The sequence below is a fragment of the Candidozyma haemuli genome (assembly GCF_002926055.2).
Source record: "Candidozyma haemuli strain B11899 chromosome Unknown I_2014730914, whole genome shotgun sequence".
Taxonomy (NCBI): Eukaryota; Fungi; Ascomycota; class Pichiomycetes; order Serinales; family Metschnikowiaceae; genus Candidozyma; species Candidozyma haemuli.
Genome location: NW_020289909.1, coordinates 144,195 through 168,208, shown reverse-complemented (window position 1 = coordinate 168,208; position 24,014 = coordinate 144,195). Strand labels below are relative to the sequence as shown.

The 24,014-nt window shown below is 46.1% G+C and overlaps 8 protein-coding genes across 8 annotated transcripts; 4 read left to right on the top strand and 4 right to left on the bottom strand. All coding sequences in view use genetic code 12, as the record gives it.

Moving 5' to 3' along the window:
• Positions 1 to 92: 92 nt before the first annotated feature.
• Positions 93 to 2,523, bottom strand: CXQ85_004989 (uncharacterized protein; the record flags this gene model as incomplete). Its single annotated transcript, XM_025488594.1, has 2 exons — positions 93 to 246; positions 527 to 2,523. The coding sequence occupies 2 exons, from the start codon at positions 2,521 to 2,523 to the stop codon at positions 93 to 95; spliced, it is 2,151 nt and encodes a 716-aa protein (XP_025343361.1).
• Positions 2,524 to 3,858: 1,335 nt separating this feature from the next.
• On the top strand, positions 3,859 to 6,003 carry CXQ85_004988 (uncharacterized protein; the record flags this gene model as incomplete). Its single annotated transcript, XM_025488593.1, has 2 exons — positions 3,859 to 4,870; positions 4,922 to 6,003. 2 exons carry the CDS (start codon positions 3,859 to 3,861, stop codon positions 6,001 to 6,003), a joined length of 2,094 nt encoding a protein of 697 aa, XP_025343360.1.
• A 355-nt stretch (positions 6,004 to 6,358) lies between these two features.
• Positions 6,359 to 10,759, top strand: TOP2 (DNA topoisomerase 2; the record flags this gene model as incomplete). Its single annotated transcript, XM_025488592.1, has 2 exons — positions 6,359 to 6,424; positions 6,449 to 10,759. 2 exons carry the CDS (start codon positions 6,359 to 6,361, stop codon positions 10,757 to 10,759), a joined length of 4,377 nt encoding a protein of 1,458 aa, XP_025343359.1.
• A 970-nt stretch (positions 10,760 to 11,729) lies between these two features.
• On the top strand, positions 11,730 to 12,947 carry CXQ85_004986 (uncharacterized protein; the record flags this gene model as incomplete). The annotated part of the gene is made up of 1 exon (XM_025488591.1): positions 11,730 to 12,947. The coding sequence occupies one exon, from the start codon at positions 11,730 to 11,732 to the stop codon at positions 12,945 to 12,947; it is 1,218 nt and encodes a 405-aa protein (XP_025343358.1).
• A 443-nt stretch (positions 12,948 to 13,390) lies between these two features.
• Positions 13,391 to 13,786, bottom strand: CXQ85_004985 (uncharacterized protein; the record flags this gene model as incomplete). Its single annotated transcript, XM_025488590.1, has 1 exon — positions 13,391 to 13,786. The coding sequence occupies one exon, from the start codon at positions 13,784 to 13,786 to the stop codon at positions 13,391 to 13,393; it is 396 nt and encodes a 131-aa protein (XP_025343357.1).
• Positions 13,787 to 14,549: 763 nt separating this feature from the next.
• On the bottom strand, positions 14,550 to 16,436 carry GAT1 (Gat1p; the record flags this gene model as incomplete). The annotated part of the gene is made up of 1 exon (XM_025488589.1): positions 14,550 to 16,436. One exon carries the CDS (start codon positions 16,434 to 16,436, stop codon positions 14,550 to 14,552), a length of 1,887 nt encoding a protein of 628 aa, XP_025343356.1.
• A 2,911-nt stretch (positions 16,437 to 19,347) lies between these two features.
• Positions 19,348 to 20,094, top strand: CXQ85_004983 (uncharacterized protein; the record flags this gene model as incomplete). The annotated part of the gene is made up of 1 exon (XM_025488588.1): positions 19,348 to 20,094. One exon carries the CDS (start codon positions 19,348 to 19,350, stop codon positions 20,092 to 20,094), a length of 747 nt encoding a protein of 248 aa, XP_025343355.1.
• A 137-nt stretch (positions 20,095 to 20,231) lies between these two features.
• Positions 20,232 to 21,299, bottom strand: CUE5 (ubiquitin-binding protein; the record flags this gene model as incomplete). The annotated part of the gene is made up of 1 exon (XM_025488587.1): positions 20,232 to 21,299. One exon carries the CDS (start codon positions 21,297 to 21,299, stop codon positions 20,232 to 20,234), a length of 1,068 nt encoding a protein of 355 aa, XP_025343354.1.
• Between the last annotated feature and the right edge of the window lie 2,715 nt (positions 21,300 to 24,014).

The following is a 24,014-nucleotide window of genomic DNA, read 5'->3' as shown; positions in this document are numbered from 1 at the left end:
TGGGTGTAGTAACAAGGCGGCGGTTGAAAACACGAATCTATTAAAGGACAAAAACTATACATCTATAGGAAAAAAAGAACCTTTAAAAGACATTAGACGCCAAAGGGGAATATTAAGTTTGGCAATGGGACTTCCTCACTCTTCAATTTCAAGAACATTTGGACTTCTTTAACAATTTGAAACAAAGAGCCATCACGAATAATTTTCGGCGTAGAGTACCACCAATATTGCGACCTCTCTTGCAGACTAGATGATTTAGCTGTATTTGGCTGCTTCTTCGTTTCTCAAAGGAAAATCATGAGGAAAACAATAATTGGAAGCGGTATAACTTGTCCACCACTATTAATGTAGACAGAGATCAAATGCCAACTTGAATGGGATTCCGGTTTGGGACTTTTGTTTGCTATCACGCCCAGTTCTTGGTCATGTGGTGGTTCGACCTCTGCCTTTCTGATACCGAAGGGTGGGGAGGGGATCACCTCTAAGCTTGGGTATACAGAAAGGTAACAAGAAAATAAATGCCCACACCTCGTTGGCGAAGTACAAGATATCCGAAAATATACCAAATGTACCATTCACTTTCTCCCAATTAAGGAACGAGTCGTCATGCTGGCAGACATCACAAGCTCTCCATGAAACGAGTTTGTTCTTCGCTCTCACAGGATACTCAGATAACCGAAATGCGACAGCTGGGCAGCGTGTGAAAACGAATCTTAAGGCGGTAAACGTAAAATAATACGCAAGCAAAATATGGTAAAATCGACCTTTCCAGCCCTTGCCATTATCATCAGAAAGCCAGTGACCAATTGGACTGAGCACTTCCAGCAAAGCGCTGCCAAAAACCGGAAAGAGATTCATGCATGCTTCCTCATCCAGAATTGCTGCACCAATCTTCTTAGAGAGAGAGTAAACGCTAACTGTAAGGAAAGTGGCTAAAATGCCCGAGACTATGCAGATGTTCATGCTGATATTGTCGAGAAGTGGTTTCCATCCTTTGACGTCAACTTCAAAATCTTCAACAAAGTGCTTCTTCTCCAATATCGAAGAAAGATCAAATCTTAGGTCACCCATTTTATAGTCGTGGAAGAGAAGGGGTTTATACTGTCTTACCTTTTTAACAAGTGACATTAAATCACGGGCATAAATTGGATACAGTTCAAGTTCACCCATGATCCTGCTTCTCTGAAAAGTTGACAATCTGTAGTTCGTTACTAAAGCCTCATCTATCTGCTCGAGCAATCTATCGAGTTCAAGGGCAGCTTTATGGCTTCTGATGGCATCCTCTTTGGACATGCCTTCTTGAACCAAGCGAAACGTCAGGAATCTTTCGCTCACTTTCCAAAAGGAATCAGGGCTGTCCCACAAGGAACCTGGTATTGCTAGAGATTTGTTGTTCCCTAACGATTTCAGCTCAATTCCCGCAACTGGCTCACAAGAAGATTCTTCTTCTTCACTTGATGATTCCTCCCTTGTGATACAAAGAAGTGGTCTCCATACTGCGACGTCAACTTTGAAATCTCTGACGAAATTCTCGTTCTGCAAAATTCTCAGAGGATCTTTTGCAAGTCTGACTCGATTTTTTATCCCGTAAAAATAGTTATAATACACCTTTGTTGTAGTATAGAGCCGCAAAAAGTCTTCTGGATGAACGCATGTTGTTTGAAGGGCTGATTTAATCTCGTTCAAACGACTTTCGGAATAATGCCCTGTGGCGGCCAACCAGTCGATCACCAAATCAATCCTTTTATCGAGTTTCTTAGCCGCCTCCGCCGTATTTTCTGCATCCTCCTGGGTGAATTTCAATTTAATAAGATGAGATACAGAAAACAAACTGCTCAACAGGTACGGAAGCCCAATACTCGGTGGATCCTCTTCTATCTCATCAACCGACAGCGCTTCTACGGTGGAAAGAAGTGGTCTCCATTCAGCGACGTCAACTTCGAAATCTTTGACGAACTTCTCTTTCAGCAAAATCCTCAGTGGATCTTCCGCTAACTCACGAAGAACTTCACTAAAGTAGCAAAAGAAGTGATGATAATCATTTGCTTTCTTAACAAAGGAGATCAAGTTTTTCGCATCTACCAGGTGGCCTTGAAGCTTATCGTCAATCATGCATAAACGAGCCTCGGAGTAATGCTTTGACGCGCTCAACCAGGACATGATTGCATCAGCCATCTGTTCGAGTTCTGCAGCAGCTTGAATACTATTCTCAGCAACCTCTTTGGAAAACCCCATCCTGATAAGCAGATCCTTCATATCCTTAATTCTAAATGACTTGAGGCAAACTCTGCGGTCAACGCAAACCGGTTGCGGATGATCCTCTTCCACTCCTGGTGAATGGGGCTTCTCCAATTCATCCAACTGACCTTGGCTACCTCCCTCATGTTGACTCTCACTTCCTGAAGTGGTCTGGGTAGGCACTTTGGCTTGGGTGATATCACTTACGGGAGGAGATACTGAGACAAAGGTCCCAATGCTCTCGTCCATGACAGCCTCAATGGGTTTCTCTTTTGTTGGGGACATAATGCTAGACTTTAAAAAAAAGAAGAAAAAAGTGGTTAGTAGGGGCGAGTTTCACTTGGGACAAGGAGGGGCATATTTATACTCACGGGCAACGAGCACCAAGACGCATGGAATCAGAAAGAACCAAGGCCAAAGGATTCAGCCCAAATATGTATATATATCTTAGAGGTACCGTGTCTATCAAGTCAATTGCAGTTTAAGGCATGTCCAGCTCAATTGTAACGAGACCAAAAGCTGTTCACTCTGGGACCCTGATGTGACGCGTCTACTGAAGACAACAAACGACAACTACCGAGAAAAACTCGAGGTATAAGATTTCAAATCATAAGTTAAGTATATGATCGATATTTGGCAGGTTGATGACTCGGCGGCGGGGAGGAAAGTTCATATACTGTCATCTCGGTTCATGAACTCATGCTGGTGACATACTGGGACGACGCAGACAATCCAAACAAAAGGATTTCAAACGATTATTGGCTTTGTGTCTATGGAATAGGGCCCTTGCATGAAATACCGTTGAAAGAAGAGTGAAATGCACTGAGGCGTACGATACCCGCCGTACGTCGGTATGTGGGACAAAGATTAAGGCTTTGGAGCACCAGAAGGAATCGTGACGATGATTTTCCACTTTGGGAGCGATATCTTCAGGCGAATTAAGTCTCTTCGCTGTGAATTGTGAAGTGTTGACGTGAAGTGAGAAGGACTCTTGCAGGGCAGTATGTTACTGACTTGCCAATGACTCGAGAATGGGAAAGGTACCTGCTTTATTTACATTTGATGCAAGTAGGGTCGGCTACGGTGCTACCCGCTGGCGACTGTTTTTGACTAGTTCCACTAATCACAAGGTGCTTTGGTAATCTATCTCAGAGACTGATCCTCAATGACAGTTAATGGGTATCTTAAGAACATAAAGCTTCACTCATATCTGCATCAGCTAGGGTCAGGATCGCCTGGACTTTGCTCTGAAAGGGAACAATAAAACGATGGGCTTAGGCAACTCCAATGGCAAATGTGGCTTGAGGCAACTCCAAGTTCGTAACTGGGCCAAGAGTATGACCGAGACTAAACTGGCACCCGGAAGACATAATGCCCAGAAGCCTGGAAGCATTACTTTTCAATCACACGGACTAAACCTGAAAGAGGTAACAGCTATTTGTTTCCGAATTTGAACATTTGCCCTTAGCTTACCTTCGTCACATTTCCTGGAAGAGCGTGTGTTAGGAAGAAATAGGCAACTCGAAAGTTCACACCTGGCCTTTCCTGTCACTGGTGGAAACAGCTTGGCCATACTCCATCAAATTTCTTCTTTTCTCTTCTCTACAACACGCCAGAAAGATGAACCAAAACCGTTTTGAAACCATTTACGTGTTTGAAGAGTTCGCCAGGAGCCTGTTTGCCCTCTCAAAGGTTGCCGCTCTGGTTTTTCAGAAACTTCTGGAGAATCCGTTGCTGTACGCGTCTCATATCACTAGACTCTGTCACCTTACGGAGACCATCTTGGCAATCACTGAAGTCCAACTAGCCTTTCAAAAAAGTCCAACAGACCTTCAAACTGTGACTTGTGCAAATGAGCAGTTTGAAGATGTTGTTGCGCCTGAATTTAGTTTAGAACATGCTATTATTTGCCCCAAGCTGTTGACTCGTTTTTCTCCAACTCCTGGCCTTCTCGATATTCCTCTTGGCTGTCTTGTTGCTCGTTATAGAGGAAAACGTTTTGAGTTTCGGGACTCCAGTGCAAGCTTGAGTGGCACTTTGGATACACCAGCGATTCTTAGTGACCGATGCAAGGTAAGTGGGATTGGCAAGAACGGTAACGGGTTTGTGAGCTTGTGCTCGAGATATGTCTCACCACATTGGTTTACACAGAGTCCACTTGCCCATACTGTCATTCCGGGTATGAACATCTCAGAGATTCTTGAGTTTGAAATACGTTCTACTGTCTACAATACCAAGGCACCCTCACCATTGACTGTTTCTTGTGTGACAGTTCAACTTTTGGAGCTCACCAGCACTAGCGCCCCAGTATCCCCGTCAAGCTCCATCGATTCGCTTGAGACTACTAAAAGTCTTCTCGTCAAAACGTTGCTGACAATAAGTTGTTGTGAGAAGATAGGCGATTCGATGCCTTTTCCGATTTCCAAGACATTGTACAATTGTTGTCTTCCTGATTGTGAACCTACCTTTTATTCAGAACGGATGGCTAGGAACTATGCAATAAAGCTTATTGTTGATCTTCAAGGATTTGAAACAGGTGATCTGAAACAATCAATAGAAACTCTTGTCGATGTGAATATTGCTAGAGCAAGCCAGGAGGACTTGCAGTCCCTTCTTCAAGGAATGACACTTAGTCCACATCACTTTTTTCCAGAAAGGTATTCCTATCAAAATGTACATCGAGCAGCGCTGTTTGATTTGAAAAGGCATGTTGGAAGCGTTTCTAACTTACTAGACTGGCCTTACGTTCCCCTTGAGCGTGTCCAAACGGCTGTGATACATGGGCAGGATTTTTGCTTCACCACCACTCTTCTAGAGTGTTTGGAAAGTAAAGTGATTCGCCGGACCCCTACACATCTTCAGCAGATTAGACCAAAAAAGCACAAAGATGACGCATCTTCTACAATGCATTATGCCTTGTTTAAAACAACAGGAAAAACAGATGAAAGCAGAGACCATTTCTGGGCAATGCCAGTCATCAAATATGAGAATCGATACAGTGTCTGTTCAATTCCATTGCCTCTTTGGAATATGTCTGGTGGGCTTTCTCAATCATACAGCTTTGCGAACCAAGAAAAGCTATGCCCCTTGGATACTTCCTTTGAGAATGATAGGAAGGTGATCCAACTTAGTCTGATCATTGAGCCTCTGTTCCATCTTCCGCTACCTGTGTCCGGTGCTGTTGTCCATCCAAGTATGAAGATTGCTGATTTTCTAAAACTCAGACTCCTGTTTCCTTTCAATTGGGATAATTTGCCAGAGCTCTATACGAAAATGTTCCTCATCAGTAGTACAAGAATCGCTTTGTTTGCTTGTTCAAAGAAGAAAGAGGAAAAGGTGTGGGAACTGACGAAGAAGCATGGTTTTCACGAGGCAAAGGTCGAAGGATGGAATTTCAAAGCTTCAGAAAATTGTAAAGAATTCTTTATGGAAATACCTTCTGAGTTATACGACTTCACGGTTCCGTGGTTTGGAGAAACTTATCAGTCGAATGACGACTATTTGAACATGGTTTTACGTGTTGAGCTTTGGTTAGTGGGTGCTGAGTTGAAAGCTACCATCGGGGTACATGTCCCTGTTCAAGTTTCAAGAGATCCCATTGATGTTACTGAGCTTGGAGTCGTCCCCCCGTCCTACGCTGTATTGGTGGAGAAGAAAGAAGAGCCACTCTTCGGTGCTAATCGAGAAATTGACAATACAGGGTTTCTACGGCCCGCTCTTGGTCGGCCTGACACTCCTTTCCCAGAACGGTTTACCGAGTGGTAAAATGAAGCCAAATAAATGTATCATTTTTTATATGTTTTAATTTTCAGTACCAACAACTTGTTGCAGCCAGTTCGCGATTTACAAGTATTTACACTATTTGCATCCCAGAAGCACCACCAACCTCAAACTCCAAACCCCAAACTCCCATCCAAAAACCTCCAAACAACCACTTCGTGTTCCCTTCATCCGGACCAATCAGCTTCCTCCGCCCCACCAGTCCATGTACAAAGTGGCTCGTGCCCTTGCAAGATCACCGTTTGCTCTGTGTTCCAGCCGTGTCCCGTGCGCGATCGCGTCTTGTTTACTAGGAAAACATCAACTCTTCACAACCACTTCACGCTTAAATACACATACCATGTCTGACTATTCTGACGACGACGACGGCAACTTTTCAGACGAATCGTTTTCGGAGATTGAGGTTGTGCAGCCGAAAAAAAAATCAAAGGCTTCCAGAACGCCTCTTCTGGACTCCTCCTCCTCCACCAATACCTCCACTGCCCCTACTTCCAATGGATCCAACGGGCTGGGCGGCGCTTCGGCCCAGTACCAGAAGTTGTCGCAGCTTGAGCATATTTTGAAGCGTCCAGACACGTATATTGGGTCTGTGGAGAAGAACGACGTGGAGATCTGGCACTTTGATGCGGAGACCGAGTCCATGAAGTTTTCCAAGGTGACGTTTGTCCCTGGTCTTTATAAGATCTTTGATGAGATATTGGTGAATGCTGCCGATAACAAGATCCGTGATCCGAAGATGAAGAATATCAAGGTGGACATCGATCCGGAGAATAATAAGATATCTGTCATGAACGACGGTAAGGGTATCCCTGTGGAGATCCATAACAAGGAGAACATGTATATTCCCGAGATGATTTTTGGAAACTTGCTTACGTCGTCTAACTATGATGATGACCAGAAGAAGGTTGTTGGTGGTAGAAACGGGTTTGGTGCTAAGCTTTGTAATATCTTTTCTACTGAGTTTACCGTGGAGACCGCTGACCAGAACACGAAGCTTGTTTACGAGCAAACGTGGAATTCCAACATGTCCAAGGTTTCCAAGCCCAGAATCACAAAGGCAAAGAATAAGAAAGAGTACACGAAAGTCACATTCAAGCCAGACTTGTCCAAGTTCAATATGGACTCCCTAGACAGCGATATTCTTTCTGTGCTCCGCAGACGTGTCTATGATTTGTGTGGTACTGTCAAGGATTGTAATGTTTTCTTGAACGAAAAGAAGCTTAACATTCGAAACTTCAAAAACTACGTCGAGATGTACGTCAAGGCTATCCAGGAGAGGTCTCCTGACGTTGCCATAGATACAGAGGCAAGCAACCGTACCACCATTGTTCATGAGGTTATCAACGACAGATGGGAATTGGCCTTTGCTGTGAGTGATGGTAACTTCAACCAGGTCAGTTTCGTCAATTCCATTGCCACTACAGCAGGTGGTACCCACGTTAAGTACGTTTCTGACCAAATCATCACCAAGCTCATGGATGAGCTTAACAAGGGTAAAAAGGGTAAAAAGGCCATGATCAAGCCACAACAGATCAAAAGTAATATGTTCATCTTCGTCAACTGTTTGATCGAAAACCCTGCATTCACATCCCAGACCAAGGAACAACTCACAACCAGACCATCCGAGTTTGCTACCAAGGCTAAGGATAAGATTGTCATTAGTGACCAGTTTATTAAGAAGCTTTCCAAGACCAGCATCATTGAAACCATCCAGAGTATTGTGGATGCTAATGAGGGCAAAGCTTTGCAGAAGGATGACGGTAAAAGAAGAACCCGTATTAAAGGTCAAGCTAAGCTTGTTGATGCTAACAAGGCCGGTACTAAAGAAGGATACAAGTGTACTCTTATCTTGACCGAGGGTGACTCTGCCAAATCCTTAGCTGTCGCTGGTTTCTCTGTCGTTGGCAGAGATTACTATGGTTGTTTCCCGCTTCGTGGTAAGTTGTTGAATGTTAGAGATGCTTCAACTGAGATGATTGCAAAGAATGCAGAAATTACAGCCCTCAAGCAGATTATTGGTTTGCAACACAGAAAGGTTTACAACCGCGATAACATCAAGGATTTGAGATACGGTCACGTCATGATTATGACCGATCAGGATCACGATGGATCCCATATTAAAGGTTTGCTTATCAACTTTTTCGAGACAAGTTTCCCTGGTTTACTTAATATTGATGAGTTCCTTCTCGAATTCATCACTCCCATTGTCAAGGTCTCCATCAAGAGCAGAGGAAGAGGCGGTGACACAAAGATTCCCTTTTACTCGATGCCTGAATTCGAGCAATGGAGGGAAACAGAGGGAAAGAACTGTCGTTGGACGCATAAGTACTACAAGGGTTTGGGTACCTCTACGACAACCGAAGCTAGAGAATACTTTTCCAAGTTGGATAAGCACTTGAAGTATTTCCACTCTCTTCAAGATGATGATTCTACCTTAATTGATTTGGCTTTCTCTAAGAAAAAGGCAGATGACCGTAAGGAGTGGTTGCAAGGATTCCAGCCCGGCACATATCTTGATTCGGACTTATCTGTCATTCCTATCAGTGATTTTATCAACAGAGAATTGATTCTTTTCTCCATGGCTGACAACATCAGATCTATTCCTTCTGTGTTGGATGGTTTCAAGCCAGGTCAGCGTAAGGTGATGTTTGGTTGTTTCAAGAGAAACTTGAAAAATGAAATGAAGGTTGTGAACTTGGCAGGTTACATCAGTGACAAGACAGGATATCATCATGGTGATCAGTCATTGGTCCAAACTATTATCGGTTTGGCCCAGAACTTCATTGGATCGAACAACTTGAACTTACTTAAGCCTAATGGTGGTTTCGGTACCAGAGCTGCTGGTGGTAAGGATTTCTCTGCCGCCAGATACATTTTCACGGAGTTGAATGATATCACCAGAAAAATCTTTAACCCATTAGATGATCCATTGTACACTTATGTCCAAGATGATGCCCAAACTGTGGAGCCCGAATGGTACTTGCCTGTCCTTCCAATGGTGTTGGTGAATGGAGCTGACGGTATTGGTACTGGTTGGTCTACCAATATACCTTCTTTCAACCCGCTTGACATCGTGGCCAACATTAAAAGGCTCATGAATGGCGAGGATATCAAGGAGATGCTTCCATGGTACAAAGGATGGGAAGGTGAAGTGGAAAAGATCGGTGAGGGTAAGTTCAAACTTTCTGGTCGTATTGAACAGATTGACGACAAGACTTTGGAGATCACCGAAATTCCTATCAAGTCTTGGACAAACAACGTCAAAGAATTCTTATTGGATGGTGTGAATTCAGACAAACCGTGGATCAAGGATATGGAAGAACAGCATGCTGCAAGCATTCGTTTCGTCATCAAGTTGACCCCTGCTGAAATGGAAAAGTCCTATAATATTGGTTTACTTGAAAGGTTCAAGTTGATCTCCACGGTTTCGACAGGTAATATGGTGGCCTTTGATCCTGCTGGGCGTATCAAGAAGTACGAGTCAGCTAGTGAGATCTTGAGGGACTTCTACTTTGTCCGTTTGGAATACTACCAGAAGCGTAAAGACAACTTGTCCGAGGATTTGCTGAATCAATTGGTTAGATTAAGTGAACAGGCTAGATTCATCAAATTGATCATTGACAAAGAGTTGACCGTTTCTAACAAGAAGAGAAGTCTTTTGGTGGAGCGTTTGATGGAGCTTGATTTTGCTAAGTTCGACAAGCAAGGTAAGCGAGTAAGCGTTCAGGAGCACAACGACTTGTTTGTGGAGGCTGAAGAAGCATTGCAGGAAGAAGAAGAAGAGGTTGGTGACGTCAGTCTTTTGAACTCCAGAGGTATCAACGACTTGGAAGAGGAAGATGAAAGTGAACACAAGCCTGAGAACATCTACACACAATATGACTATTTGCTTGGTATGTCGCTTTGGTCCTTGACTAGAGAGAGATATGAGAAATTGTTGAAGCAAAGAGATGAAAAGGAAACCGAGCTTAACATCTTGTTAGGCAAGAGCGCCAAGGACTTGTGGAATGAAGATCTTGCGGTGTTTGTCACTGCGTGGGAGAAGTTCTTAGACGACGACGAAAAGGAAAGAAACAGCTTGATTGCTGGCAAGGGTAACAAAGCCACGAAGAGAAGACGCAGGGCAGTCAAGGATGAAGATGATGATTACGGAGCACCAAAGAAGAAGACCAAGAAAACTGCTGCACCCAAACAAAGCACGCCCAAACTGAGCACGCCCAAACCTGTGAAGGAGGAGGCCAGTGAAGGTGTTCGTGAAGGCAAGAACAAGAAAACGCAAGGTCAGCTTCCATTTACGAAGGCCCAGGCTAAGGAGCTGCCCAAGGAGTACCCAGAGGATAATCTTCTTAACTTTTTCAGTAAGCCGAAGGCAAGCAAGCCAGCCAAGAAGGAAAAGGCGGCCGCTCAGAAGAAGAGTCTGATGTTTGGTGATAGTTCTGACGAGGAGATCATCGAAAGAGTATCCCGTACCATTGAAAGTGATGATGACGATGAAGAAGAAGCTTCTTCGGGCAAGTCCACACGGGCAGCTTCTACACCAGAGGTGGTTGTGCCCCAACGTAAAAAGCAAAAAGAAACGTTGAACGACGAGCTCGACGACTTGATGATTGTTGGGGAAAGCTCACCACCAAGAAGAAGAAAAACGCCGCAGAGCTACCAGATTGAAGAGTTGAGTGGGTCTGAATCCGAGCCAGAGTCAGCGCCAGCATCGTCGGATTCCGACGCTTACACCGATGATTAGATGGCCTCATCTGCAAAGGAAAGGTCAGGAGTTGCCTCAAAGGGAAACACCAATTTCAGGTGAGCCTGCAAAGTGGCGGAGAGCGAAAGCAAGGCAAGCCACGATGAAAACGGAAGGAAATAAAAAAATAAAAGAAAACAACAAGAAGTGATCATCGTCCAGAGCTCTGTTTTTGTCTGTTTTTGTTTTATTGGCAACTCAGAAGATCGCTCCAGGCTCAAGTGGTTAGCCAAAACAAGGAACCGGTGAGAACAAACACCCCCACGCATGTCTGGCATGCGAAAAGGCTCCATGCATAAAAGAGAGAATTAGGCGACAAACCCGAGAAACCCAAGGCAGAGAAGCCCAGGGGAAACAATAGCTTTAGTTTATCGTGGAAGGCGGGATCTAAACCTTAAGCGTGGAAAGTCGAGCCCTAAGCTGTCGCCCAAAAAAGCCTGAAAATCCAATCGGTCTAAATCCAGGTATGCCACTGGCACACACTTTTGCTGCGGCGCGTGTTTCACCTGTTGCACCCAACGTGAAACAGGCAAGAGTGCCATCTTCAAAAATTATCTGGGAAGCCCAGGCTGGGCAAGATATTTGGGTGGGTTCTGGCCTTCAACGAAAACAGAAAGTACAACAAGCCTTTTTTGTCCTTTGAGCTTTCTGTTGTATATATGACACCTTTGTAATTCAGGATCCTTCCTTTTGATTTGTACTTTTGTCACACCCTAGCGTTTGTCGATATATTCCGTGTACCCCTTTGTGGATTACCCTCTTTTACCCCATAACATCACCAGATAGCCGAGTTGCATTTGCAGTGACTGGCACGAGGTATATTCCTTTTTCTTCAACGTCAGAAAGAAAAATCCCCTTTATATCAAAAACTTGTTAGTTTTCCAGTGGTGAAGATCGGACCATCGCTGATCGCGCCGAAAATCTCAAATCTTGTGGTTCCACGAAACATTCTTCCACTATTGCAGCTTCAATGAATCAGGATTTCCCTCTGGGGCAGCCGTCTGACTCGTACTCGAAGATGTTCCTGGCTTCGGCGACTTTGACGCCAGCCGGAGGCTTCAAGGAGCCTGCAATCGAGTACGACGAACAAACACAAGCTCTGAACCAGCCTTTGGCGCCGCCTCGAGCCCAACAACCAAAGAATAACTCCATCAACTATTCCTCGGCCCCGCCTCCACCTCTAGGCGTACCTATAGTGGTCAATTCGACGCCGTACGGGCAATATGGCGATGTGGGCCAGCAATCCACTCAGTTCTCACCAACACCACAAAGCAGAAATTCCATCGCTGGTGTTGCCCAGAATCCTGGTCATAACGTCCATGTGGGGCATGTTCCTCAGAACTTAATGAATAATCATCAGCAGCAGCAACAGCAACAGCAGCATCAACAACGACTGTCGCTACTGCAACCACAGTTACCACAAGAGCAGCATCTTCAGCATCCACAACCACACACGCAATATCTGCAACCACAACCACAACATCATCACCAGCATCAACATCAACATCAACATCCACTCCACCCACAGCATTCCCATCCACATCATCACCATCATCATCCACAGGCGCCCCTTCAGCACCACACTCCCCTTCAGCATCGCCAGTCTCTGGTTCTTCCGCAGAACAACTTACCTGTTCCAGAGGCTGAGCTTCGAACCCAGGATCAGTATCTGCAGATGCAACCACTGGTAATACACTCTCGCCAATCGCAAGACGAGTCTCACAAGACAAGGTTCCTTGAGCAGGATGTGGAGCTCCTCAAGCAGCTTCTTCCAGCGGGCGAGAAGCATAAATGGAAGCAGATTGCCAAGCAGATCAACCGTCACAACCAAATCAGCGGCAACGGTGATGTGAGTGTCAATGGAAGCAGTAATGGAGTTGTTGACGGCAATGGTAACGGTAACGGCAACACCAGTGAAAGCACCAGCAATAGCACTAGCGGCACAGGCCGTAGTGGAACGCTGTCGTCGTTAGAACTGGAGGAGGATCTTTCCAATGGCCAATCAGGCAGTCTCAACAGAAAGACCGTTTCGGCAACTTATGTTGTGCGTCAGTACCAGCAGATGCTAGGCTTTCCAAAGACGCTGGGTGCCTTTGGAGACTTGGGGTCGTCGTTGCCGTATGCTGTGGCTGAGAAAGGGTGGGATGATATTGACGAGGACGAAATACGCATATTCAACGAGGACTAGAAAAAGAATTGCAAAATTGCCGATGGTAATGGAATTTGTGGAACTGGTTGGCGCTGAATAGCTCAAGGGGTGTTGTTGTTGTGTGTCTTGTTTCAGAACTCCAGGGTTAAGTTTTCGCCCTGGTCTGGCGTATACAAGATGTACTGGAATAAGCATTAGCTGTTGAAGTGCCAGACGACTCCTTGCAGCTCCACAGACGGTGTTTTTGTTGATACATTCCCATAAATGCCCTTCCCAGTCTAAGGGCTGCGGGTACTTCTTGTTGGGTAAAACGGCCGTTCATTGTAAGCTACGTCTCACATGAGCCAGCCCATGGCCAAACAGCATCACACATGTTCTAAACACACTTAATAGGCCACCTTTAACGAAATCCGTCCTCCCCATTGGCTGTACTGCCACCTAGAACCCCCTCCTATACCCATAAACCTCTCATTCTATCACCTCTACTCCTCGTCCTTACACTTTTCACACGTAAGCATCAACCCTGGCCCCGTAGGCTGGCCCTCGGCGTGTCCTAGTCCAGCTTCAGGGAAAAGAGCGTTTCTAAGAAGCACCTTCAACAACTTTGAATCTGGAAACCCATCATAATAATACTCAGCCGACTGGTCCACGTCACTCTTCTTCATCTTCCTCTTATACACAATCTGCTCCTGGTTATCCTTGGTAACAGAGATTTCAAAGAGCCCTGGGTTGTCGTAACTTGGGCAAACAGCCACTTCAGGGATTAGATTCTTCTCTGGGTCACTGAAGGTCTGGAGAATCTCCTGTAAATACCAAACAGCTCTGTTTTGCCATTTACACCTGGCACAGTACGAAATGGACACTTTTGGCTGGGGCATATTCTTGTTCTTTATAAGAAGTAAGGTGGTTTTGAAAAGTTACACTTCGCGATAAGCATACTACTTAAGGAGGGTATGTATGGTGGGCCAGAGCGTAAGGCATAATAAGTGTTGATCATCAGGTGGAGGGATTAACGTGGAGGGAAGGCTAGAAAAGGAAAAAGAAAAGGGGCTTTCGACGTTTTTTCAGTGGTTTCTTTGCTTGCACTTCTGAGCCCGGATTATGTTGCTTCTGGTGTTGCTTCTGGTGGGTCCAAATAAGCTTTAGGCTTTTTGAGTTATAAAGAGGAGATCGACATCCACCATTCTTCACTAAAAAGTCTCTACAGAGGCACAATCGGAAGACGAACCTTAAATGGTGGTCTGGGGCGGTGGTGCCATTGGATTTTTTTCGTGGATTGGCGGCTGGTTTGGGCGTAGAATGTGCTGGTGGGGTGGTTGGACAGTCTGGTTGCTTTGGAGGTCGTTATTGGTTGCTTTGTAAGCCTGGAATGGGGCCTGACAACGATTTGCAACGAACTGGAAAGGCTCGTGAATCGTCCAGTTCTAAAAATGCTAAAGTCTATTTATGGCTTTCTATTCCAGGGTACCCTGATCAACGAGGACAGAACCTATTGAGCTGGAAGGATTACGGTGTGGTGATTGATATTATTAATTTTTTTAATTTATTTTTTGTCAGCCAGCCTTTACCAGGCTGGCGGTCTATTCGTCTATCTCGTCGAAGCGGTCCATGGCAGAACTGAACTTCCTCTCTCTATATATATTACAAAGTCATGCTGAGCCAGTCCCATTTGCCGTCTTCCTCTTGCCGCTCAAAAGCGTTCTTTTCGTCTATCGCTGGAAGCTCTTCTTCCTTGATCACAGAATTAAAGTCAGACACTTGCGACCGCTGAGTCCACAGAACAGGCGAGCTGGAGCTGCTGCTTCTGCCTCTTTGCGGCGAAAGCAACGACGGCTGGGATGGAGTGTTTTGTTTTAGGGCGGTTGTATGGGGAGGTGTCAGGACCGGTTTCCGCTTGGGGTCTTTGGCTTTAGCTTTGGCACTGCCGCCTTGACTTTTTTTAAGTTCTTTATCGTATGGGGTAGGGTTAGAATCGTCTCCGTCGTTTTTCTTCTCGTTCTTCTTGTCGCTTGCTTTTTTGTTGTCCTTCTTCAGGTCTCCGTTCTTCTTGGTTTCACCTTTCTTAGACTTATCTGTCCTGGCTCTCTTCTTGATCACATCTGTCTTGAGACTAAGTGGACGAACCGTGCCGTGAAGCTTTAAAAACAACCCACAGGCATTACATAACGGCTCGCCTTCTGGATTTCTTCTCCAAAGTGGCGTGGTTCTGGTATGACAGTTTGTGCATTCCACACGGCCATTCTGGAGGTTATTGTTGCCAGGAGTGGAAAGTGCCCGTGCGGTTCTTTGCTCTGACGACTCCTTAATGGAATCCTTGCGTGGCCGGCTGTCCTTTCTTTTTATAGAAGAAGGACGCTGGACCCCTTGGAAACTGTTTCTTGCGGGCATGGCTGGTCTGGACACCGAAGTAGCTGCAGACCCTGTCATAGGTGCATCGTCAAAGAAACTGTCGTTCCATGAGTTCAGGTACGACGGCGTCGCCGAGAGCTGAGGACGTCCAAACGTCTCTTTATCCGTATATGAGCTTGGAGGGTGATCGTGCATCGAAAGAACCGTCAGTCCAGAACGGCTTATAGGCTGTGCATTTGGCGTATCTGCTGCAACATAAGCTACCAGACCAGGCACAGAGCCCAGGCCCAGGCCTTCGTCGAGGTCGTACGGACTGTTCCAGTGGGAATCGTTGCCAAAGTATTCTGCTACGCTAACCAAAGAGTTATCCTGGCGAGCGAAGCTGTTTGTCATGAACGAAGAAGGGCCCACGGAATGGTGGGAAAAGGAGCCAGAAATGGATCCAGAAACCGAGCCTGGAATGGACCCTGGCATTTGGGCATACGCTGGGTCAAACAGCAGCAGAGGCGTTTGGCGTTTGCTGGGTGGTTCAAACAGACGAGCCAGGCTCGAGATGTTGATGGGTCTGGGAGCACTGGATGCGTAGCCTCTGGCTTCGGTCAACGTAGCCTGGGAACTGTCGAGCGAGGCTTTATGGTGGTTTCTGGAGGGGATCTTTTCAAAAGCACCCATCAGCTGGGAAAGCCCGTTTGTGTATGTCTGGCGAAACGTATCGTTAGGACCTTCAAACGCTAGCGGGTCTAGGGAGAACGAAAACCCGTTATCTGTGCCCAAATCCAAAGGATCTAAACCGAAGTCTGGTTCTTGAATATGCTTTGGAGCAGCTTGGGGCGCCTGAGGCGCCTGGGGGTTCTTCAAGGCCGCCGAAAGGTTCAGATGAGGCGCTGCTGGTTGCACCATAGGCAGAAACGGCGCTGGGCGTTTTCTAGACGCCTCAGAGGAAATGGAGCCAGCCTTTCCTGAAGACGACAGAGGGCCAGAAGGGTTTGTTCTGGACGAACGATTGGGAGAACCGTTCATGGAGCTGTTTTCATAGTCCTGGCCTATTTGCCTGATATGGGCGACATAATCAAACTCGTCGTGTCCCGGGTCGACCTTCAGAAGCAAAGGCAGGTCCAGGTCAGATAAGCCAGGCTGGTTGAGGAGCGGTGACGATAATAGACCAGTGATATCAGACATGGACAGCTTTGTTCCAAGCGTGTGCATCATTCTCCAAGTTAAGTTTTCCATTCTGGTTCGATAAGGAAGAAGGTTTTTGGCGTTTTTGTACATCAGCCATAGCAGTTTGGCGTGGGACTCTTCTGACATGAAGCAAAAAACAAAAATATACTATGGAAGAAAGGTGTTTTCTGGATGTATTTGTTGCTATAAAGGAACCCTTTCCCTTCCCCGGGCGTGTGATATATTCTTGATCGGCGAGAACTTCCCGGTTCCTGGCAACAAATAAATTGGCGCCTGCTAAATTACCTGGCGATGCACTGCAAGAAACGCTGCTGGTGCTGCTGCTGCTCTCCCTGCTAAGTGTCTGTTCCGAGGGTATTGCCGAGGGCTTCTCCAGGGGAACCCAGACGCTGCTTATAGCGGTGAGTGTATGGGCGGACCAGCCCTCGGAAGTGATGAGCTCGTCTTATCAATCGATGATATTCTGCGTTTTCATTGGCGCGATACCAATCGTCCCAGTGCTACTATAATAGACGCTGCACAGACGAGGGTGCTTTGTACATCGACATAGTGTGAGATCTCTGGGCGGTGGAGGCTGGCGTTGGGAGGGCGGAATTTCGACTTATTTTTGTAGAAATGGGGATGAGGTGGGGATGGAATTGGGGGGTGAGGATATACTTTTTTTTATTTTTCTGTCCCTCTACGTCACCGATAAACGGTGCATCTTGACATCTCGCTAATGCTATACAAGTGGGATCCATGCAGGGCTCAGAGGCCGCCCGGCCAGACCCGGGAAGCCAATGGACAAGGGTTTCTGGTTACTCGGGGACTGGGTTCCGATAACGTTGTTTAAGGTAAGGTGATCGCTTTGTTTGAAATATAATGAAGCATCTTCGGCGAGCCGTGTGGTGGACTACGGCGGCAACTGGACCCGGGTGCATTGCAGCAGGGCACGATATAACGCCCTTAGCGCTTGTGAACGCACAGTGACCAAAGAGTTTTTGTTTTTTATTTTTTATTATTTTTATTACTTATTGGTTTTTGACGGTTGGACGTTCCTCGTGGGGTCGGGCTGGAGGCGTTGCCAAGTTAGGTAGTTGCAAGGTATCTTTAGGTTGAATACTGAACCATATACCTTTCCAAAAAACCTTATTACTCTTCCAGACTTGTTAACCTTTCTCTTCACTTTCCAGCCTATGCCTGAGCAAGCATTTGTAACCATCACTAACGCAGCGGTGACTGATGCCAGGGCCTGGTTCCTGGGGTACTCTAAGTTTAAGCGCAGTTTCTGGCTGTTTTGTGATTCGGCTAGATCGATCTGGTCCCGAGTATCGAATTCGAAGCCTCAGGCGGTCACGCCTCCAACGAATCAGCCTGATACTTTTAGGTATGCCGAAAATGGGGGTTCTTTGTAGCTGGCGGATCAACAGTTAGGTATAGGTAGGTCTACGTGGTGTTTTGAGCCTGGGAGACTCCCAAAGTCTATGTGAACCTTCCATTTCTGGTAGGTTCCTCGGATAATCGACGATCAAATGGAAGTGAATTTTCGAAGGGCTTTTAAGCAGCCGTACTTCCATATAAGCCCATTTATACCATTCTCTAGCGGCTGATCGCCGCTAAGTGACGGCTGAACCACCGAAAATCTGATCGTGGAAGGTTGAAGCCCGGTCTTCGATCGCCATCAACGTCGATTCCAAACCTCCAAAACCAACCTTTTGCAATTAAGCTTTAGCAACCTCATATAGCTCTCAGTGCAGCCAGAAGTTAGACTACGGTGGAGATTTCCAGTTCTGGAAGGGAAGCAAAGAATGAAGAGGAAAAGAGGAATAGCCTGAACTGACCAAAAACGAAAAATAAAGAAACTGCCCAAAATACTAAAAAACACTTACACGTTTATCTTCATCCAAAGAAGTACTGGCTATGGTGGATGGAAGAACCCGTGCACCACGACGCGAGGGGTGCCACCGCCAAAAACAGCACCACCAGTTCAACGGCTGGCAGAAACAGAGAAAGAAGAAAAGGAGAAAAAAGCATGAGGGGAAGGAAGAAAGAAAAGTAGTCATCCAAGAAACTTCTTGGATTGAAAGAGGTCTTTCTGATTTTTGGTTTATCGACTCACGTGACCGCCTTTCCCAATTCCAACCCTTTTAAAAAACTTCTCCCTTTTTCTCCTATTCCCCTTTTCCAACTCGACAAGTCCGAAATCGCTGAATTCGCAGTTTCGTTATTCTTCTTTTTTTTTTTGTTTGTCAGGCAGCAACGACCTCACACCCGTACACCACGCAGTAAAAATTGTTTCTCGCGCGGCTCTGAACCGAGAATGTTTTTGCAGCCAGAAGGAAAAGTAAGACGAAAGGGACGGTAAAAAATGGACCATTGATTTTTTTAAGACGATTGAAATTGGTGGATGGGGAAACCCGTACACCAGGATTTCTTCCCCTTCTTTAGTTTCCCCAAAAAAAACTCTCAACCCCCTTTTTTATGTCGCCTCTAAATTTTTAATAACCCCAACGGCCCAAGAAACCCGTGCCTCCTGAGCGCATTTTTTCTTTTCCCTGGGCGTATATTTTTTCCCTCCTTGCTCTCCGGCCCCAGCCTACTTTTTTCCACCCTCCATCTGTCGTCTTTTCCCGTCGACGCCACCTAATTCTCCCCCAAATCCCTCCCCTATAAAAGGCCACCAAAAAGGCACTTCAGGCCACGAATCCTAGGAATTTCCGCCTGTTTATATACCCCTGGGAAGTCACCTGACCGTTGTAACATTTACAATCTAGGTTGTCCCCTCGGCTTGCCAGCCTGTTTTAATCCCTATATTTTGCCTCCCGCCAGATTGTTCCAATTCACCTAATTTCCATACCTAAAAAGCTGCTTTCCAAGTAGCTTCCCTCCTTTCCCAATCCCCACTGCTTTTTACATCCCTTTGCTGAATATGGCTGCTAGTCTTTCCGAGATATACCCCAAACGGAAGTTGGAGTTGGAGGACATCACCAACAGACACAAGAAGGCCAAACAAGGAAAGGAGTACTTCCACCACCCGGTACAAGAAAGACTGCCTTCGCCACTGTCCCCTACGGCTCTGTCGCTGCCTCCGCAGAAGCATCACAGACAGAAATCGGTGTCGTTTGAGCTCTCTCGCAACGAGCATTATGAAAATCTGCCTCTCTTGACTCCCAAAGAGGATGACTATGTTTCCGACTCAGAGCAGCATCACCACGATGAATCCAGCACGGAATCCAAGCCCCAGCATCTAGACAGCAACCCGGACTACGTGGCGTTGGGCGCCACGGCCGATATGTTGGCGGTGACGAAATCTAAGATCGAAGATGACTTGGCCGAGCTCTCCGAGCTTAGAAAAGCCGCCAAGTACGAATCCAAGCTGGCCTTGGTCGACTTTTACGTGCGTCTCATCTGCAACGACTCCACCCCCAATACCAGTTCCAGTTCCAGTTCCACCCGCCAGGCCGGGCCTGAACCTGCCCAAGCCCAGGAGGCCCAGGAGGGCAAACTCAACAGCAAAGCTTCCTCAGCCAGTTTGCCCCAGCAGCACCGCATAGTGTCTGCTCCTACTGTTAATTGGGGGAAATACCATAAAGGCTTGCAAAATGCTTCCCTATCTCATGACTGTACGAACGATTACGAAAAAGTGTTCAAAGGGTTGAAGATGTTCCCAAATTAAAGATCATCTAAGTTTCTTCTTCCCTCCGCCGCCATTGTTATGTCCTGTGTATATTATTCACGTTATAGACCCAGCGTGGACTCCACGTTTGGCCTTTTATAAATAGCTTCTCCAGTTACGCATTGTAGATTAAAAAGCTACTTCTTAGCACCAGTTGCTGGCGTGCCGGCAATAGATGGATCTTCATCCTCCAGGTCAGTGACAAGGAACGAGTCCAGGGCCACTGGTACGTCAGAGTTGAGTGGCTGCCACTTGTGTTCTTCCTTCTGTTCACCCTTCTGTTCTCTCTTCTGCTCTCTCTTAGGCAACAGAGGTGGCGTATCATCTTGAAGGTTCACCTGGTTGTTGAAATCCAGCGACAAGATCTCGGGGTCCTCGTCAAAACGCTTAGCACGCTGGTTCTGGTTGAATGACAGACCTCCCAACGCACCAAAGAGCTTAGGGCTCTGGTTACGTTTCTGGCCGTCGTTTTTGTTGTTCTCCTGCGAGAACTTCTTTGAAAGGCCCAGAACCCAGCCATTGATAGTAGATTTGGCCTCCTCGAAGCCCTGAGTGAAGGATTCCTTCAACTGGTCAATCTCATCTGGAGACTCGTCGCCTGGAGGTGGAGCATTCTTCTTACGCAGGTGAGCACGACGTCTTCTGTCTTCTCTTTCAAACTCCTTCTGCAATTTCCTAGCCAAGAGCTCATCGTCAGTCAATTCCTGTTTTGGAGGCACTGGAGGTGGAGCCGAGGCGTTCACGTCTGGCACGTACGATGGGTCCAGAAGGTAAAGAAGAGCACTGAAAGCTGGGTCTGGCTGGCCCTGGGAAGCGATAAGAACAGCCTGAATGTACTTTTCTTCAATATCAGGAAAAGCATCTTGAAGGTCCTTTCTGACTCTAGACAATGGAGAAACAGGACGAGCTGGAGGAGGAGGCACATCCTCAGTAGCATCAGCAGCAGAAGATTTCGATTTAGACTCTTCCTCTTCCTTCTCCTCTTCGTCCTTCTTGGTGTCCTTTGATTCCTCAGTCTTCTTTACTTCCTCCTCCTTCTTAGACTCACTTTCCTCCTTCACTTCGGACTCCTTGTCTTCTTCTTCGTCCACCTCGTCCTTGGCTGAATCCTTGGAAGTTTCCTTGGACGTGTCCTTACCAGGCTTCGTATCGTCGTCGAGATCGACAGGTGTAGTGGATGCAACCAGCAATTTATCTTTGGCCATGATGTAGTTAGATAAGGTTAGCTGTCGGTTACTGTGAGATAGATTGCGGGGGGCTGGGGAGGTTTCGGCGCGGTCGTGCGAGGTTCAAGCTGGGTGTGGCGGCCGAGGGAGCAGAGGGAGGCAGAGGAAGGGAGGTCAGGGAATGGCAGTTTTGGGAAAGGAGAGAAAATTTTGGTTGGGTTACTGGTTTGGGTTTGGTCTAAAGTGGTATGGCTAGGAAACTGGGCTAGTTTGAAGGTCATTAGGAAATTGGAATGGGTGGTTTTGTGTCATTTGAATGTCCATATGCTATGGGTGTCTAAGAGGCTGTTTTCTACAGCGATCTCAAAAAATGGCAGTCGTCATATTACTCGATTGAAGATAAGGCTACTGTCTTTCCTTAAATGTTGTTTCCCTTGGTTCCCTTGTTCTTGGGGATTCAATAACTGGGGTGCCGTCTTCGGATGGTTTTTCGCAGCCATTAATGGAACCAGTAAGTGGTCAGACTTCCAGTGGGCCGCCCATAATTATAGTAAAATAATATAAATTTGTAAATTCACGAGGTCATTTGATTTGAATGAAACACTTGTTTTGTTTATTTACTGGGGTTTTATATATTTTACTGGACGTCTCTTCCACAGGTTAATAAGTATTCTATGGAGTGCGCCAGTTGTTACAAAACACCCCTAACTTACGAAACAACATAAATCATAGCAACATAAAATCCAGAAAAAAACAAAACTTATCATACTAAGACTTCTTCCAATTCATTGAAACAACTCTTCTAATATAAAATATGCATTTGGCTCGTCTCTGTCTTCTCAACAGTCCACTTCAACCACTACACCCAACACTTCCCACCAACGACTCCCAAACTTTCCATAACGTAACCAGCCCTTCCAAACCATCACAATTCCTTCCCTTTCCCTTCCTCTCCACTCTTCCCTCCATACAAACTGAAAAACCAGCTGCCTTTAGCCCTGGTGAAAAATCACACACGTGACCTCACACCCCATCGCTATATAAACCAAAAACCCTTCGCATCAAATTCTTTTTCTTCATTGATAGTAATTTATTTCTTCTCCGAAAAATGCTAGAGCTTGGTATCACTTTCCGCCATTGATATCATAGTGTGGACAGCGGAGGTAAAATCACATGGACGCTGGCGCCGTGCTGTGTCGGCCGTTTCAAGCCGCCACAAGGCGCCGGTGTCCGAAATCTCTTACTCTGATGGATGTATGGTAGTTGAAGTGTGGGAAGTTGAAGAAGACGAAGAAGACGAAGCTTTAGGAGCTTCGTGGACTTTGCCTTTTCAGCATTTTGCCAGTTTATTGAGTGGTAGACCAGATGGAGATCATGGTGAATCCGTCAGTCCATGGACTACTAGTACAACGAACTGTCTTCCTGTTCCTTTGACCAGTAGGATATTATCCTCTTCAGTTTGCTAGTTCCTTACCATAGCTGTACTTTGGTTTTATACTGACATCCTATGGGTTTACTGTTCATGCCCTTTCCATAACTTCCACCTTCACTTTCCCAAACCTGATCACCTACACTCTACAAAGCCAAACAGCAAAACAAACACAATCTCTAAACAGAACTCTTCCCGTTCTGACCTGCTCTTCCTCCCATCCAGTCTTTCTCTCTGCTTGTCTGCCCGTCTCTCGTCTTAACTGTCTATTGGTACACAGCTGATGCAATTACATAGATGAATCCCGGCAACGGCGACCGGTTTAAACAAAGGATCAGCCTGGGCTTCCCCCTTTTTAACATTTCTATCGGTCACTTTTAAGCGGCGGCGTTCTCAGCCTTCAACTTCTCCTTGACTTCCTTCAATTCCGTCTTTCTTCTGTTCAAGTCCAAGACTTCACACTCCTCCCACACGTGCTTGTCGTGGTGACAGTCCACAGAGCCGTTGGCACTCTGTCTGAAGAGACACGTCTGGTAAAGAGCGAAGTAGGCAGCACATCTGTCTCTCCACTTCAAGGGCACTCTGTATTTCTGCATATCATCCTCAGAAACTGGTTGTTAGTATGAAATATGTGATTTGGGGGCTTTCAAGGTTACATACGGAGAGGAGGGAATTCTGTGAGGGCCATTTTATGTAGAATAGTTGAATGATGTTCTCGTCCAATGGGGATTAGTGTGTTTGAAAATGTTGATGAAGGTGAGGTGCTATATGCAGGCCTCTATCAAGACCCCAGCCAGAGATTACAAGAGACCAAGCTACGGAACAAGGGGAGGCGGTATGACGTTGAAAATTGGATGGTGGGTACGTGAATAATCAATGTACGTCTTGTGTGAATTTGAAGTCTCCAGGACGTCTGAGTGGTACAAAACATGGGCATCACCCTTCCACCTCAGAAACCCCAAAAACCCAACCAAAACACCCATTAACGTCAATCCCGACCTCATCCAAACTCTTCACCCCCTCTTCTTACTAGTTCATTATCTTCTGTCAATTATGGACGCAAGAGGCTCGCTTCTTGTCCATCTTTATTCAATGCTATCTAATGCTTCCCAAGTCTCTCCTGCAACGCAACGTACTGGCACTCGTAAAAAGCGTCCTTGGTGCTGCTGCAGAAAGAGGTGCCTTTACTAAGACACTTGTTATATTCGATCCATTTGGCGGCACATTTGTCTCTGTTCAAGAAAGGAACGTCATGTTCGTCCAACTCCTTCTGGGAGGCTGAATGTTAGTAGAAAGTTGAAAAAAAGATGGGAAGGCATGTACAT